Genomic DNA, 16,339 nt, shown 5'->3' on the forward strand with positions numbered 1-16,339 from the left:
TTTCTCCACCTTGACCCGGTGACATTTGGGGCCAGATAAATGGTAATGATGGTGGGCTGTCCTAACTGCCCCCAGGTTTGAAAGTGCACACGCGTGCTTCAGTTACTACGACTACATACAGATCTCCCAAACCACATGGCTGCAGACAGACAGCCGTAGTTTGGCTCACGAATCCGAAGTCTGTTTCAGCTGGGGTGGCGGTCAGGCTGGGGGCCGCTCACATGCCTGGCACTGGGGCAGAGAAGACTGAACAGCTGGGCTCCCTGGGCCTCTCTTGTCTGCTTGTGGTCCCCGCATGGTTGCTCCTTCAACCCTGGGGGTGCTCGGGGCTGCAAAGGTGTGTGTTCCAAGAGAGGCCGGGCTACTTGGAAGCTGATCCCCTTTTCTGAGGCTCTGCATTCGCGTAGTCTCACTTGCCGGTTCTATTTGTTAGAAGCCAAAGGCTTCAAGCGGCAAAGAATTAGATTCTTCCTTTTGTGGAAGGCGTGTCCAAGAACTCCAGACCTGTTTGAACCCTTCACAGGGAAGGAGGAATTACCAGAACCCAGAGAGGATCGCCATGTGGAGAGGGTTACCTGACCCAAACTGGGCTCTGGGAGAGGGATACAGAGCCCCTCAGCCACCTGCCCCCCGTCCTGTCTCCTGCTGGTGTCCTCACTGGCTAGGTCCACCTGAGCCAGAGGGCAGGGGAGCTCGCGGACAGGGGCACCGAGGGGCTGAGCGAGTCGGGAGGGCCAAATAGAAGACCCTCGGCACAGAACACACCCCAGTGCTCAGTTTCCTTAGAGCTGTCTCTCCACATTCCTTCTTCAGGCTGGACAACCTGCTGTTCCACCCAGAGAAGGCCGAGGTGCTTGCTGTCCTTGACTGGGAGCTCTCTACCTTAGGCGACCCCCTTGCGGACGTGGCCTTCAGCTGCCTCGCTCACTACCTGCCGTCCAGTTTTCCCGGCTCCCTGCTGCGAGGTAGGAACTGGGGTTGGCGGGAGGAGGGAAGAGGCAGCTCCATTCTCAAAGCACCTGAGGCACAAAAGTAGCGGTGATGGCTGATGGCCTGGGTGAGGGAAATTGAGGTGCTGGTGGTTTGGGTGGAAAGTGCACTTGGAATGCATTTCTGTCCGCAGGGGGAGATGGGTATAGGGTGTATTTTAAGTGAGAAGGGTATGTGCATAGACCCCTCTTGTGTTTTTACACAACTAATTTCTATTTAATTTTCTAAATTAAAAATACAAATTTATTTTAAAACGTTGCAGCCAACAGACAACGAAAGAAAAAGTTAAAGTCGTGGATAGGCCCAGACCTGACCATTGTCAACATTTTCATCTTTCTGCATGCATACATACGTTTGTTTATTTTTTTATTTTTTAAAGATTTTATTTATTTGACAGACAGAGATCAGAAGTAGGCAGAGAGAGAGAGAGAGAGAGAGAGAGGAGGAAGCAGGCTCTCTGCGGAGTGGACAGCCCGATGTGGGCGGGGCTCGATCCCAGGACCCTGGGATCATGATCTGAGCTGAAGGCAGAGGCTTTAACCCACTGAGCCACCCAGGTGCCCCCATACGTTTGTTTAAATGAAAATGTGATTCAACGACTTTATGGCCTGGCTTTTTTTTTTACTTAATAACATGTTTTGGACATGTTTTCATGCCATTAAGTATTTCTTCTACAGCATCATGGAATAGGATTTTATTGAATAGAATTAACTTAATCAAGATGTTTGATTCCTATTTAGATATTTAATTTATTTCTGATTTCTTTCTATTACCTCCCCCGAGCCCTCACCAAAAAGCAGTGAACATCTTTGTAGGAATAACCTTGCCTATATTATAAAGTATACTCCTGGACAAAATCCTAGGAACAAAATGTGCTACATGCTTCTAAGCCATGCAAAGATTACAAATGAAGCAAGTCAGTAAAAAACATTATTTGTTGTTAATTTTTTTTTCATAATTTGGCAGGACCTTTTTTTTTTTTTTTAAAGTAGGCTCCACCCCCACTCATGTAGCCCAGTGTGGGTCTTGAACTCGCAGCCCTGAGATCAAGACTTGAGCTGAGATCAAGAGTCAGATGCTTAACCGACTGAGCCACCCAGGCACCCCACCTTTACTGCCAATTTAGTCTGAAACTTTTGAGGGCCGATTTGTGAATAGCTTCGTGCTGGGATCCCAGCATCGTGAGGGCAGAAGAGCTGCTGAAATACAGAGCTGAGGCTGTGAACTAGCTATGAAGCTCATTGCCAAGGGAGAAAGTGATTTTCATAATTGAGATCCCTGCAGCCACAGGGGAGTGGGCGGTCACTGACTGCCCGCACAGAGATGGCTCTGTCTGTCGCCCCAGGTTTGCGTGACTGTGATCTCACTCAGCTGGGAATCCCTACGGCAGAGGAGTATCTCAGAATGTACTGCCGTCACTCGGAGATCCCTCCCCCTGAGAACTGGAACTTCTACATGGCTTTGTCTTTTTTCCGAATGGCCATAATCCTGCAAGGAGTCCACAAGCGCTCGCTCCCAGGTAATGCTGCCTTAGGGTCTGAGTGACAGCCACGCAGCTTCTCCCCGGAGGAAGGCCCCCCCCCCCCACCACTGCCACCACTGTGGCCACAGAGGCTTCAGAAGGACCAATTTGCCAGAATTCTATAAGATTCGGTTAATTCCTCCATCTGTCATTAATGGCATGTGTATATTCTTTAAAATATTTAAACTTTTGAAAATTATTTTTTAAGAGTTAATTATTTATGAGAGAGAGTGAGAGCAACCATGTGCACATGGAGGGAGGGGCAGAGGCAGAGAGAGAATCTCAAGCATATTCCCCACTGAGCACAGAGCCCGACTGGGGGCTCAATCTCGTCACCTGAGATCATGACCTGAACCTAAATCACGAGTCGGACGCTCAACCAACTGAACCACCCATGTGCCCCAAACTTTTAAAAATTATTAACATACAAAAAATAAAGTAAAAACCTACATGGCAAGAATTAAATCATAAAGAATACAAAATTAGGGTGCCTGGGTTGCTCAGTAGGTTGGGCTTCTGCCTTCGGCTCAGGTTATGATCTCAGGGAACTGGAATCAAGCCCCGCATTTTGCTTCCATCTCTCTTTCTCTGCCTGCCTCTCTGCCTACTTGTGATCTCTCTCTCTCTGTCAAATAAATAAATAAAATCTTTAAAAAAAAAAAAAGAATATAAAATTATTTTCCTTTCTTCTCAGTATCATTTCTCAAAGATAAATGGGCCCCCCAATTTTTTTAAAGATTTTATTTATTTACTTGAGACAGAGTGAGAGAGAGTGTGAGCAAGCAGCAGCAGGGGGAGAGGCAGGAGGAGAGGAAGAAGCAGACTCCCTGCTGAGCCCAGAGCCCGAGGCGGGGCTCAATCCCAGGACCTGGAAATCAGGACCCACCTGAAGGCAGATGCCCAACCATCTGAGCCACCCAGACCCACGCCCGACCCCAATTATTTTTGTGTCTCTGTCTTCTAAGTTTTTAAAAGATTTTATTTATTTATTTATTTGTTTATTTGACACAGAGAGTGAGTACACAAGCAGGGAGAGTGGCAGAGGGAGAGGGAGAAACAGACTCCCCACAGAGCAAGGAACCTGATGTGGGGCTCAATCTCAGGATCCTGGGATCATGACCTGAGCCGAAGGCTAATGGTTAACCAACTGAGCCACCCAGGCTTCCCTCCTCTAAGTTTTATAAAAATGTGACTAGCCTACATGCATTTTTAGTACCTTGATTTTAAAAATTTTTTTATGCTGGGGTACCTGGGTGGCTCAGTGGGTTAAAGCCTCTGCCTTCGGCTCAGGTCATGATCCCAGAATCCTGGGATCGAGCCCCACATCAGGCTCTCTGCTCATCAGGGAGCCTGCTTCCCCTCCTCTCTCTGCCTGCTTCTCTGCCTGCTTGTACTCTATCTCTCTGTCAAATAAATAAATTTTAAAAATCTTAAAAAAAAATTTAAAAAAATTTTTATGCTTAACAGTTCCTATGAAATATTTGTGTATGTACATATATAAGATATGATGTGTATATGTATAGGATATATATGATTATCATAGATATACTTCACAACAATGTAAGATATATTCCCTGCTTGTTTTTTGCACTTAACAATATTGAGAGGGGGGCACCTGGGTGGCTCAGTGGGTTAAAACCTCTGCCTTCAGCTCAGGTCATGATCCCAGGGTCCTGGGATCGAGCCCTACATCGGGCTCTCTGCTTGGCGGGGAGCCTGCTTCCTCCTCTCTCTGTCTCTCTGCCTGCCTCTCTGCCTACTTGTGATCTCTGTCTGTTTCAAATGAATAAAATCTTAAAAAAACAACAACAACAATATTGAGAGGGACCTTTCCACATGAGTATGTTCAGATATACATCATTCTTTCGGATTTCTCTAGAACATTCCATTGTATGGATGTAGTGTGATTCATTTAACGTATTCTTGGATGGTTTGCACATTTTTGCAATCACAAATGATGGATGGTGAACATCCTTTTTCAGACATTTGTGAATATACCTAAAGGATAAATCCCCAGAATTGGAATTCCTAAAAGTATGTGCATTTTAAAATTTTGTAGATGTTGCCAAATTGTCCAGTAAGATGACTTCTGAAGGAGAAAAAAAGATTGTGTTTTCTTACATGGTGCGTCTACATACATGGGGAAATGCTTTATTGAACTAGCTGGGAGTTAGTTATGCATTATATCTTGTGCATCTGAGCTCCTCGGAAGAAAAGTTAAGTGTTGACGGTTGAACCGGATATGTATATATACATGAACATATCACCTATAGAATGTTCACATGTATATGAGAGTATGTAGCACAATCTTATTTGTTTTAATTCTAAATCTCACAGGATAGCAAATGAAATCATCTCTCTCCTAAATTAGTTAAGAAGCTAGAATTCTAGGCAGATTATAGTTTGCTTCCTCTGTGGAACAGAAGACAGGCAGAAAGAAAGCACATAGACCCTGCCAGAAAGTCCTAGAAAGTCCCAGAAAGTTCTAGAAAAGTCCCAGTAGCACTATGTACTCCCAGTTTTCCCTATGTCATAATCTCTAAATTCCATTCCCACCAGAAAGAACTGGGACTTCTTAGAAAAGTGGTTGTGTTCAGGTTGAGGGCAGGATGTCTACAAGTGAGCCTGGAGCACCTGTTGTACCAATAAGCTAGGGAGCTATTGAGGACAACTGGGGTCATCTCTACAGCACTCAGGAGTCAGCCTGAATAGGCCCCCACTGGCTAACGACAGGTGACATTGAGCGCCAGCAAGGACAAAGCTGAAATGGATGGGAACTCATCAAGTGTATTTATATCCAAGAGTAGAGAGCAACGCTAAAACAGAGTCAAAATCTCATTGATGGCTTTGGAGGACACCAGGGAAGCAATCCGTGATTCTAAAAATGGATAAAGAAAGGGGGGAAAATCAAGGATTTATCCTGCCTGTCGTGTACAAGTTCTAGGTCAGGCTAACCAAGTAACTGAGGAGGGGAAGTTTCTCTCTAGGAAAGCATCCCAGACAGAATGGCAGAATTAACAGATCACCAATTTTCTACCCCTAATACATGAATGGATCTGGAAAATAAGCATCAACGGGGCTAACATCAGGAAGAGAGAGACGGCCAGACATTGTGTACTGGCTGGTGCTTCTCCCAGAAAGTCAGACCTGGATCCGACTAATAGTTGGCTAATTGCCAACTCGCAGGAAACAGAGGGTTCCGAGGAGCAAGTTAAACGGGACCCGCCGGGCACAGCCGTTCACCAGATTCTGGACACTTCGCAAATTCCTCAACAAATGAATGTCAGGGTGGCTCAGTCGGTTGAGCACCAACTCTTGGTTTCAGCTCAGGTTGATCTCAGGGTCATAAGATCGAGTACCAAGTACCACACCGGGCTCCACGCTCAGTGAGGCGTCTGCCTCAGATTCTCTCGCTCCCTGTCCCTGCCCCTCTGCTCCTCCTTCCCTCCTTTCTGGCACACCCTCACGCTCTCTCTCTCTGTAAAATAAATAAATAAAATCTCTTAAGGGGCGGGGAGGGGATTTAAAAGACACTCAGCCATTATAACATTTGAATCTTTAGATCTCTATAAAAAATTAACAGGATAGTCAGTGAAATTTGAATTCTCACTGGACCGTCTGGACAGTTGATGACATCAAGGAGGCACAGCTAACTTTTTTAAGCGTGATGATGGTATTCTGTGTTTTTAAGTCTTTGTTATTAGACATCAATGAAGTATTCATAGATTTACTTCAGGAAAACCCAGGGCAGTGAGGGTGGGGATGACAGAAAATCTAAGCTCAGCGGCAACAGCAGAAATATTGGGGATCTTCCTGATTTCATTTATTTTCTTTAGATCAGAGGAGCAGGGAGCAGTCCCGCCGAGCCTGACTCCTGGCTCCCACCCACTGACGTAAGCGTGGGCACGCCTTCTCTCTGAGACCCAGATCCTTGTCCATAAAGTGGGGAATAAAATCACCAGTTGCTTTGGGAATTCAGTGAGCTATAATCATACACGCAGAGCACTTAGCACCGTGTCTGGAACGTGGCAGATGCTCAGCAAATGCTAGGAGATGCTAACAGCATTATTATGGAGGGTCGTTTGGGAGTAATCACTGTTTTTCTTTGCTTCTGCTTAGGGCAAGCAGGCTTGGCAGCCGCCGAACAAAATGAAAAGCTGACTGAGTATGTGTCTAACCTGGCCTGGGATTTTGCAGTCAAGGAAGGGTTCCGGGTTTTCAAAGAGATGCCACCACAAAACCACTACTGAGGTCCTGCCGCACTCGGGCCGGTCATGGCCTCTGTTGAGCAACCCCCCCACCCGCTCGAGCAGCTCACAGACTCCTCCCCAGCTCAGGCCTCAAAGGATGCTCTGGTTCTCTGTCCAGAGGGTCTTTCCGCACCTCTCAGGGACCTGCCTCAGTGATCACGGCACCCTGCGGAGTCAGAGCCACGGCCTCCCCACCACCAGCACTGCTGGACGGAGAGCAGCGTGTTGTGAGCCAGTAAGATGTCAACAGGGCAGGACCTCAGCTCACTGACCGGACACGTCTATTCCCCTTGGAAGCAGGGAAGAGAGAGGAGGGCCGAGGTGAATTCATCTTGGCTTTGCATCGTCATCGGGGAGAGCCAGCTCAAGATGACTCAGCTCTCACTTCCTGGGCTCCTTATTTTATGCATATTTGTATGATATAAATGTGAAGCCGTGTGAAATAAAATGCGTTCATTAAGAGTTCATTAAGAGTTTATTTAAGTCTTTCTTTGAAGAACCCATAACATCAAAGCCAGAGCGCTGGAGTCTGCTGCAAACTGTTGACAGACAAGGATACCCCTTTAGCTGATGATGGAAATTTCCTGCTGTTCTCTGTCGGGAGGAGTCTTAGCTTGTGCTTGTTTTTAAGTTATTTGAAGTCTTCAGGAGCACACATTTTGCCCATGATGCAGCCATCATCTACTTTTTTTTTTTTTTTAAGATTTTATTTATTTATTTGACAGACAGATAACAAGTAGGCAGAGAGGCAGGCAGGGGAGGGGGAGGAACAGGCTCCCTGCTAAGCAGAGAGCCCGATGCGGGGCTCGATCCCAGGACTCTAGACTCATGACCTGAGCCTAAGGCAGAGGCTTTAACCCGCTGAGCCATCCAGGTGCCCCAACCATCATCTAGCTTTTAAGAAAATGGCATTATCACTTTTTTTCTGGTTACAAACCGAAATAACCAAAGCTCAAATATGAAGAGTAAAAAAGAGTTCATGACATAGAAATACTTCTCTAAAACTCTCTGCTGTCTGAGATAATCACTGTCAACAGTTTGGTGTATAAGGCTCCCAGCTGCTTTTCTCTATCACAAACTAACATATTCCTGTGTTGTATGGGATTGTTGTATACACTCAAATGTCCCATTTGCTTATTTAATTTAATGACACATCAGCGCCTGGAGGTGGACCGTCCAAGGTGTTCGCAGTCCGGGTGTACGTAATTCGTCTACCCTCCCCTTGGCTGAGGGACGCGGTGAGGGTCTCATTTGGCAGGCTGGGTCATTTCTGGATCACTTAAGCAGCAAAGGACACTAGCTAGCTGCTGACATGGACAGGGAAGCTGAGACCCAGCTTTAGAAGTCAAGGGAAGGCAGGCCACAGAGCGTGCCAAGGTTGTCACAAGAGCTGCCGGCGGGGAGGTCTCTTCGTTAAGCATCCTCAGGACTCTGGAGTTTGAGATGGGGATTTTCAGAGGGCAGGGAATCCGGGGAGTAGGCCCCAAGGCCATGCCTTCATTGCCCTGAAGCAGGGAGAAGGAAAGCATGTCTGGCCCCCGTCACCTTCTGCAGTGGGAGACTCTGTCTTGATCCCATTAAACTTTATATAGTGAGGGAGTCCTCCAGGATAAGAAGGTGATTTGGGGTGGCTGAGTGGCTCCTTCGGTTAAGTGTCTCACCCATGATCTCAGCCCAGGTCTTGATCCCAGGGTCATGAGTTCAAGCCCTGAGTTGGGCACCATGCTGGGTATGGAGCCTACTTAAAAAAAAAAAAGAGGAGAAGAAGAAGAAGGTGGTTTGGCTCTTTTGCAAGCAAGGTGCATGGAATGCTCTTACACACTTCTATGTATATTTACTGTTTCTTCAACAGGATAAATTCTTTGAAGTGAAAATACTGGTCCAGGGGCACCTGGGTGGCTCCGTGGGCTAAAGTCTCTGCCTTCAGCTCCGGCCATGATCCCAGGGTTCTGGGATCGAGCCCCGCGTCGGGCTCTTTGCTCAGCAGGGAGCCTGCTGCCCCCCGCCCCCCCCCCCCGCCTGCCTCTCTGCCTACTTGTGATCTCTGTCTGTCAAATAAATAAATAAAATCTTTAAAAAAAAAAAAACAACACTGGTCCAAGAATGAGACCATTTAGTGTTTTAAGAAACACTGCCAAGTTGTTTTAAAGATTTAAAAAATTTTAAGTAATCCCTAAATTCAACATGGGGCTCAAACTCACAACCCCGAGATCAAGGGTCACAATGCTCCACGCACTGAGCCAGCCAGGCACCCAAATATTACCGAGTTTTGATCAAGAAGCTGCTCACTAACTTATGCCCCCATCATTAATGCATGAACTGCTCTTCCCTCCACTGCTTCCCACCAACACACTTCATCCTCGTGCATGTGATGTAAGCCTGTCAAGGGCATGGAAATATTGGAAAGAAAACATTCATCAAACACATCCGGACTCTAAAAGGAATGCGGAGGCAAAACCTAGATTAGGGATCATTCCACTTCCAGTTATACCTGCATGGGAACATGATGGTAAGATTTGTGGGTAAAGAGGTGAAAGTGTAGCTCATGGCATTCCTCCCAAGTGTCTTTATTCCCCAAAATAGGAGGATGCTTTTGGCCCTTTGTGCATTTCACAAATCCTGTGAGGTACACATTGTTAACCTTGATTTAAAGGTAGGAAACAGATTAGTCCAGGGACACAGCTAGGAATACTAGCGTCTGGATTCCTGTCCAGAGCTCCTAGGTTCAAATTCTGTGGGTCCCCCAGACATAACAAGGACATGGTTAGATCCATTTCCTTATTCTGCCTATTTAGAACTCCCTTGCTTCTTACTATATGCCTCCAGCCTCCTCTATTTGTTCCAGTTAATCTTCCCTTTTGCTCCTTGCACTCTGAGCTAATGAGTTCAATACCAACAGTGAGACCAGTGCATGTACTGATTTTGGAAGTACATCATCAGAACAGGCCCAGTATCAATGCAAAAGTCAGGCCAGCTGGTCCCCTCCCCATGAGAAGAAGTGATGGCAATTATATTTCACTAACATTTAGTGCAGCCTGTGGCTTCTGGGCCGGACACTTTATATTCCCTGTGTCATCTCATGTACCCTTACAGCAGCCCAGTCCGGTGAGCGTTCTAGACCCTGCTTGGGTTTCGGCTGCCTAGTGGTCAGTTCCCTTTCTCAATGGCAGCACCTAGTTTCATCTGGGGGCACTCCTTTTCCCCTTTGGACACAGTGGCCACATTCTCAGGGTGACAGCCCAGCCCTCCCTGGCCAAGAAATGGGCACATGAGCCAAGTGAGGCCAGCCAGACTCTCTGGAATTGGGAGACTGAACAGCATTTTTTTTTTTTTTTTAAAGATTTTATTTATTTATTTGACAGAGAGAAATCACAAGTAGATGGAGAGGCAGGCAGAGAGAGAGAGAGAGATAGGGAAGCAGGCTCCCTGCTGAGCAGAGAGCCCGATGCGGGACTCGATCCCAGGACCCGGAGATCATGACCTGAGCCGAAGGCAGCGGCTTAACCCACTGAGCCACCCAGGCGCCCCTGAACAGCATTTTTGAGAAGAAACACTGGCACACTCACTCATTCCCCAGCAGGACTGCTGAGCGCCCCGTCCCCTGTGATCCTCTAGGATATCTGTTTCGGAGCCTCCTTCTGTAACCTGAGCTCCTAAGAACCTTTACATTCAGTTCCTTTTTTCCCTTTAGTTAGTGACATTTGGTGTCTACTGCTACAACTCGGTAGCCCTGACTGATTCCTGACTGATGGGCGGGTTGCCATGTCCTGTTGCACAGATGAAGAAAATGATCAAATACCTCGCCTGGCAGGAGTAGTGCTAAAGTAGGTAATCTAACTGAAGCCAGAGTTCCTGCCCCTCACACTAGACTTCCTAGTTACCTAGCCGGGAGCTCTATTTAGAAATCTGGGGTTCCTTGTCTAAGGAACATAGCTGCCCCTCATCAAGGAAGCTGGTTCGGGGGTCTGCTTATGCACCATATAAGAGCCGCTGAGGCCGCAGGCACAGGTACTGGGCCTGCTTCCTACCAGGCACACTAAAAGATCCTTCAGTGTCCTGTGTTCTCAGAGCATGTTCTGGAAGATTCATTATAACCCTAGGAAAGCTAACAACAGTGGAGGGGCGGGTATGTGTGGTGTCTGGATATGGAGCCTGCACGGAGTGAACGGACAGCCACCATCGCAGCTAGGACCCCACACCCCAGGCCTCCTCGTGGTCACCCCACCCACAAATCTGCAGGCTTTCTCTCCAGCCCAATGATGCTGACTCACATCATTATTTTTGGCACACACTTCATTTCTGGCTGTCTACTTTCCTCCTTCCAATCCCTTTCACGATTTTCCATAGGCCAAAATCCACTGTAGTTCCCGGACTTATTTTTCCTGGGCTAGGAGAAAGCCAAGGCCGAAAGACTTTGGAAGCTTTTCGTACCCTTGGAGACGGATCCTGAGAAAACAATACGGAGCAGGACTGACCGATGTTGAGTGCGCACATTTGTGTGAACTCCTGGGCATCTGTGTGCTCCCGAGTTTCCTCCTTTACAATTTTCCTGAGCGTGCAAGGATATTCTAGTCTTCCACAAGAAGGCCAGTCCCCCTCCGGCGTCGCGGGCTTCCCTCTGGCTTCATGGGGTGCAGGAACACTGATCCGAACTCAAACTTCTCATAAGGGAGGATGGCTTCCAGCAGCTGGTTGGAGGCAGAGCAAGAAAGCCACTCAGGATGGGAGTCTTCCAGAAAAGATGGGAGCCATGCAAGGCTTGGGCCTGGCTTGCTTCTAGAGTCTTCGACTCCCCAGTTCCAGTCAGTTTTCTTTCATCAAAGGAGTTTTTTTTTTTCTTAAGATTTTATTTATTTATTTGACAGACAGAGATCACAAGTAGGCAGAGAGACAGGCAGAGAGAGAGGAGGAAGCAGGCTCCTTGCCGAGCAGAGAGCCCGATGCGGGGCTTGATCCCAGGACCCTGGGATCATGACCTGAGCCGAAGGTAGAGGCTTAACCCTCTGAGCCACCCAGGCGCCCCTATCAAAGGAGGTTTATGGCTGGGCTTCCGGAATAACCTTCATGAAGGTGCCAGAGGAGAATATGACTTGGAAGGAGCACTGGCTCACACTTCCAGGGATTTGAAATTTTGAATATGGACATGGGAGTCACTGTAACGCCTTCTCGCCTTTTTAGTTCTTGAACTGTTCCGTTCCAGATTCAGGGAATATGGAGCAAAAGGTCCACTGGCTGATTCTGTCCCCAGAGGGAAAGGCTGGCTCCCCTTTTGCTAGGACCCAGCCCCAGGGGCTCCTCCTCATCAGGCCAGACCCCTGCGGGGCCCCTCTGAGCTCTGCTGGGCAGGGAGCCTGGCCAGCTCTTTGCTGACATGGTCACCAGATCACACGGGTCAACAGAGGCATCACACATGTGAGGCGCCGGGAATCCCCCCACCCCGTCACTCCCCCACCGTCTTCGGTGTGCCCCCCGGCCTCTCCACTGGAAAGGCAGAGATGTCAGGGGCTTCTCCCTCCGGATAGATCAAGGTGTGCAACATCACAGGGGCCTGTGATCATCCCGCCCTTCATCATGCTTTCACTCTAAGGGCTGTGTGGACCTCACCTCCGCAGAAGGTACGAATTATCACTCTCATTGGACAGAGGAGGAAATCAGGACCGAGAAGTGACTTGAGTCACTTGCCTATGGTACTAGCCCCCTGCCCCCCATGTAGGGAACGGAGAGTGCAGGGTTGGCCTGATTCTGAAGCCTGTGCCCATGACGTTGACAGCACCTGTGGGAACAACAGAACCTGCTGTGATAGTGATAACATAGCAGTTGTCAGCCTCTTGTCTCTAAATTATATTTTCAACTCTATGTGCTGATTTTTTTTTTTAATTGCTCTTATGAGAGCAATTGGATTCATTCCTCACTGGGACAAAAACCAATAGCTCTCATTTCTAGTCTGATGATGTGAGGTCTCCCTGAGCTCGCTCTGCTTGCTGGCTGCGGCTTTCCTGGGCCAGACTGCATCCGAGAAGAGGGCTGGTGGCTCCGGCGGCAGATGAGAGGGTCTGGCTCTCTCCTTTCCTCTCCATCCCGGATCCTCGCTGCCCCCTTGGTGTGTTTAGAGGAAAAACAGACCTACAGGCCCCGAGCCCTGGCAGCAGTCACATTCCCATGGATACTCGGGGACGGAAACCATCCAGGCTGTGAGGAAGGTCCAGGTTAGGATCCCAGGAGCAGCTCACTTCTGTGTGTGGCTCTGGGCAGCCCTTGCTCAAGCTCAGCACACAAAACCTCCAAGAATATGATGACATTTGGTAGGCCCCAAGGCAAATTTCAGACAGGTATTTTTATACTTTTTTTTCCCTCTTTTGAACATGGAAGATAAGACAAGAATCTGTGAGATGAGGCGGGCACACAAGACAGAAGCAGTAGGTAGGACGTGCACTGTAAACTTTCTCTTCTAGATCGCAGTACTCAGCCAACCTCCAGGCTTGGAGCCCCTCCCACTGGGGCTCTTTCTCTCCACTGACAGCATTTTTATTTTTATTTTCAGTGTTTCCAAAGGATCACTATACTGTTAGAGTCGCATCCCACCAAGGAGTTTCAGTTCAAGGTAGAGTCATTCATTTAACACTGCAAATCAGTGATTTATTTTCCGTTTTCAATAGGCTCCTTCCAGCCCTCCCTTCTCCATCAATCATGTCCCAGTTAGAGGCTGAGGAAAGGGCAGGAATATTGCCAGCCAGTGACCTGAACTGTTGCAAGGGATAAACACATCCAAGGGAAACAGGTAGACAGACTGCTCGGTGGAAATCTTCCGGGTGTTTCAGGGGCCCTGGTGAAGTCCTGTTTGAACAGGTGGGCAAGCTGACCTGACCAAGGCTTCGAGATCACCCAGAGCAGACTGGAGCCCAGCAGGATCCACCAAGACATACAGCAGACTGGGTCGTCACAGAGGGTCCCAGTGCTCGGGAATGCGCACTGAGCGCTTCTCCTTATGCCAGATCTGACCCGGAGCCACCCGTCTGTTTTGCTTTTGGACCTCAAATCCTAATCATTTTCTGAGAGCACTTAGCAGGTGAAGCAAGATGATGTTCTTGCCAGGAAGCTGTGTCCCTGTCTTTGCTTTGCATCTATTACTTTTGTGAAATTCAGAACAGAATGAGTCTCCCTCTGTCAAGGTGATCAGAAGGAAAAGGCCAGCCTCTATGGCAGAAGGGGGCAAAGTTCCAAGGTCCAAAAGGTCATGGGGCTGCTGAGGACCACTTCTGCTACTAGCTCATTTTTAAACATCAGATAGCAGAGAGAGCCCACATTGGTGGCTTTTGTCCCTGGGGTTCTTGTGTCTAGCCCTATCCTACCCCAGTACCCCAACATGTCCTCAGAAAACTTTATTCCTTGATCCCCTCAAACTTTGGAAGCCCGTGCAAAAGAGAGCTATCCCTGGGAGCGGTAATTCAAATCAGTAGTGTCGATTTCACAAAAATGAAGCCAACCCTTGAGACCAAACAATGTCTCACAGTACCTCTCTACAGATAGAACAAAGGTGGTCCTGTGTGTTTGGATTACTGAGAAAAGCTTCTACGATTCACACCCGTTTGAACTGAGACTGACTAGTTCTTATTCCTTTTAAAAGAAAGTGCTTCTCACAATTCAACACCCAAAAACTCACAAATAATCCAATTAAAAATGGGCAGAAGACATGAACTGATGTTTCGCCAAAGAAGACATCCAGATGGCCAACGGACACACGAAGATGCTCAACATCCTCAACATCACTCAGCACCAGGGAAATGCAAATCAAAAGCACAATGAGATACAACCTTATACCTGTCAGAAAGGCTAAAGTCAACAACATAAGAAACAGCAGGTGCTGGTGAGGATGCAGAGAAAAGGGAACCCCCTTACACTGTTGGTGGGGATGCAAACTGGTGCAGTCACTCTGGAAAACAGCATGGAGGTTCTTCAAAAAGTTAAAAATAGAACTACCAGGGGCACCTGGGTGGCTCAGCGGGTTAAAGCCTCTGCCATCAGCTCAGGTCATGATCTCAGGGTTCTGGGATCGAGCCCCACATCGGGCTCTCTGCTCAGCAGGGAACCTGCTTCCCCCCCTCCCCGCACGCCCGCCTCTCTGCCTACTTGTGATCTCTGTCAAATAAATAAATAAAATCTTTAAAAATATATATAACTACCCTATGATCTAGTAATCACATTACTGGTATTTACTCAAAGAATACAAAAACTTAGTGTTCTAAAGGATACACGCACCCCTATGTTTATTGCAGCACTATTTACAATAGCCAAGATATGGAAGCAACCCAAATATACATCGAGAGATGAAAGGAAAAAGATGACGTGATATATATATATAAAATGGAATATAATCCAGCCACTAAAAAAGAATGAAATTATTAGAGAGGAGCACTGTGTGTGGTGCAAAAATAATGAATACTGTTATGCTGAAAATAAATAAAAGAAAAAAAAAGAATGAAATTTTGCCATTTGCAATGACATGGATGGAGCTAGAGTGAAATAATTCAGGGAAAGACAAATATATGATTTCACTCATACGTGGAATTTGAGAAACAAAACAAATGACCAAAGAGGAAAAAAAAAAAAGAGAGAGAAGCAAACCAGGAAACAGACTCTAAAACGTAGAGAACACACTGATGGTTACCAGAGGGGCAACTAGGCAGATGGGTGAACAAGGTGATGGGGATTAAAGAGTACACTTTCAGGGTGCCTGAGTGGCTCAGTGGGTTAATCCTCTGCCTTCAGCTCAGGTCATGATCTCAGGGTCCTGAGATCGAGCCCCGCATCAGGCTCTCTGCTCAGTGGGGAGCCTGCTTCCTTCTCTCTCCGCCTGCCTCTCTGCCCACTTGTGATCTCCCTCTCTCTGTCAAATAAATAAAAAAATAAAATATTTTCTTTTTAATATTTTATTTATTTATTTGACAGAGAGAAAGACAGTGAGAGAGTGAATACTTGCAGGGGAAGCGGGAGAGGGAGAAGCAGGCTCCCCACCAAGCAGGGAGCCCGATGTGGGGCTCAATACCAGGATGCTGGGATCATGACCCGAGCCAAAGGCAGACACCCAGTGAATGAGCCACAGAGGCACCCCCAAAAAATAAAATCTTAAAAAAAAAAGAGTACAATTTCAAGGGGTATCTGGTTGGCTCAGCCAGTAGAGCATGAGACTCTCAACCTCGAGGTCGTGAGTTCAAATTCCACATAAAACATGGAGCCCAGGGGCACCTGGGTGGCTCAGTGGGTTGGGCCTCTGCCTTCAGCTCGGGTCATGGTCTCAGGGTCCTGGGATCGAGCTCTGCATCGGGCTCTCTGCTCATCGGAGAGCCTGCTTCCCCCTCTGCCTCTGCCAGCCTCTCTGCCTACTTGTGATCTCTCTCTCTGTCAAATAAATAAATAAAATCTTTAAAAATAAATAAATATATAGGGCGCTTGGGTGGCTCAATGGGTTAAGCCGCTGCCTTCGGCTCAGGTCATGATCTCAGGGTCCTGGGATCCAGTCCCGCATCGGGCTCTCTGCTCGGCGGGGAGCCTGCTTCCTCCCCTCTCTCTCTCTGCTTGC

General features: G+C 47.6%; 1 protein-coding gene across 3 annotated transcripts in view; it reads left to right on the top strand.

The window, feature by feature from the left end:
- Window positions 1-7,229, top strand: part of ACAD10 (acyl-CoA dehydrogenase family member 10) — a 36,245-nt gene extending 29,016 nt beyond the window's left edge. The window contains exons 11-14 of one of the 3 annotated variants that reach the window (XM_059408429.1): window positions 814-965; window positions 2,336-2,509; window positions 6,349-6,405; window positions 6,632-6,717. In XM_059408429.1, the coding sequence (XP_059264412.1) occupies window positions 814-965; window positions 2,336-2,509; window positions 6,349-6,383 (361 nt within the window). In that variant the 3' untranslated portion in view covers window positions 6,384-6,405; window positions 6,632-6,717. Of the gene's footprint in view, window positions 1-813; window positions 966-2,335; window positions 2,510-6,348; window positions 6,406-6,631 lie in introns of all 3 variants that reach the window. The other 2 variants (XM_059408428.1, XM_059408430.1) reach the window with 2 other exon arrangements.
- Window positions 7,230-16,339: the final 9,110 nt, after the last annotated feature.

This window comes from Mustela nigripes, chromosome 8, assembly GCF_022355385.1.
Source record: "Mustela nigripes isolate SB6536 chromosome 8, MUSNIG.SB6536, whole genome shotgun sequence".
Lineage (NCBI taxonomy): Eukaryota > Metazoa > Chordata > Mammalia > Carnivora > Mustelidae > Mustela > Mustela nigripes.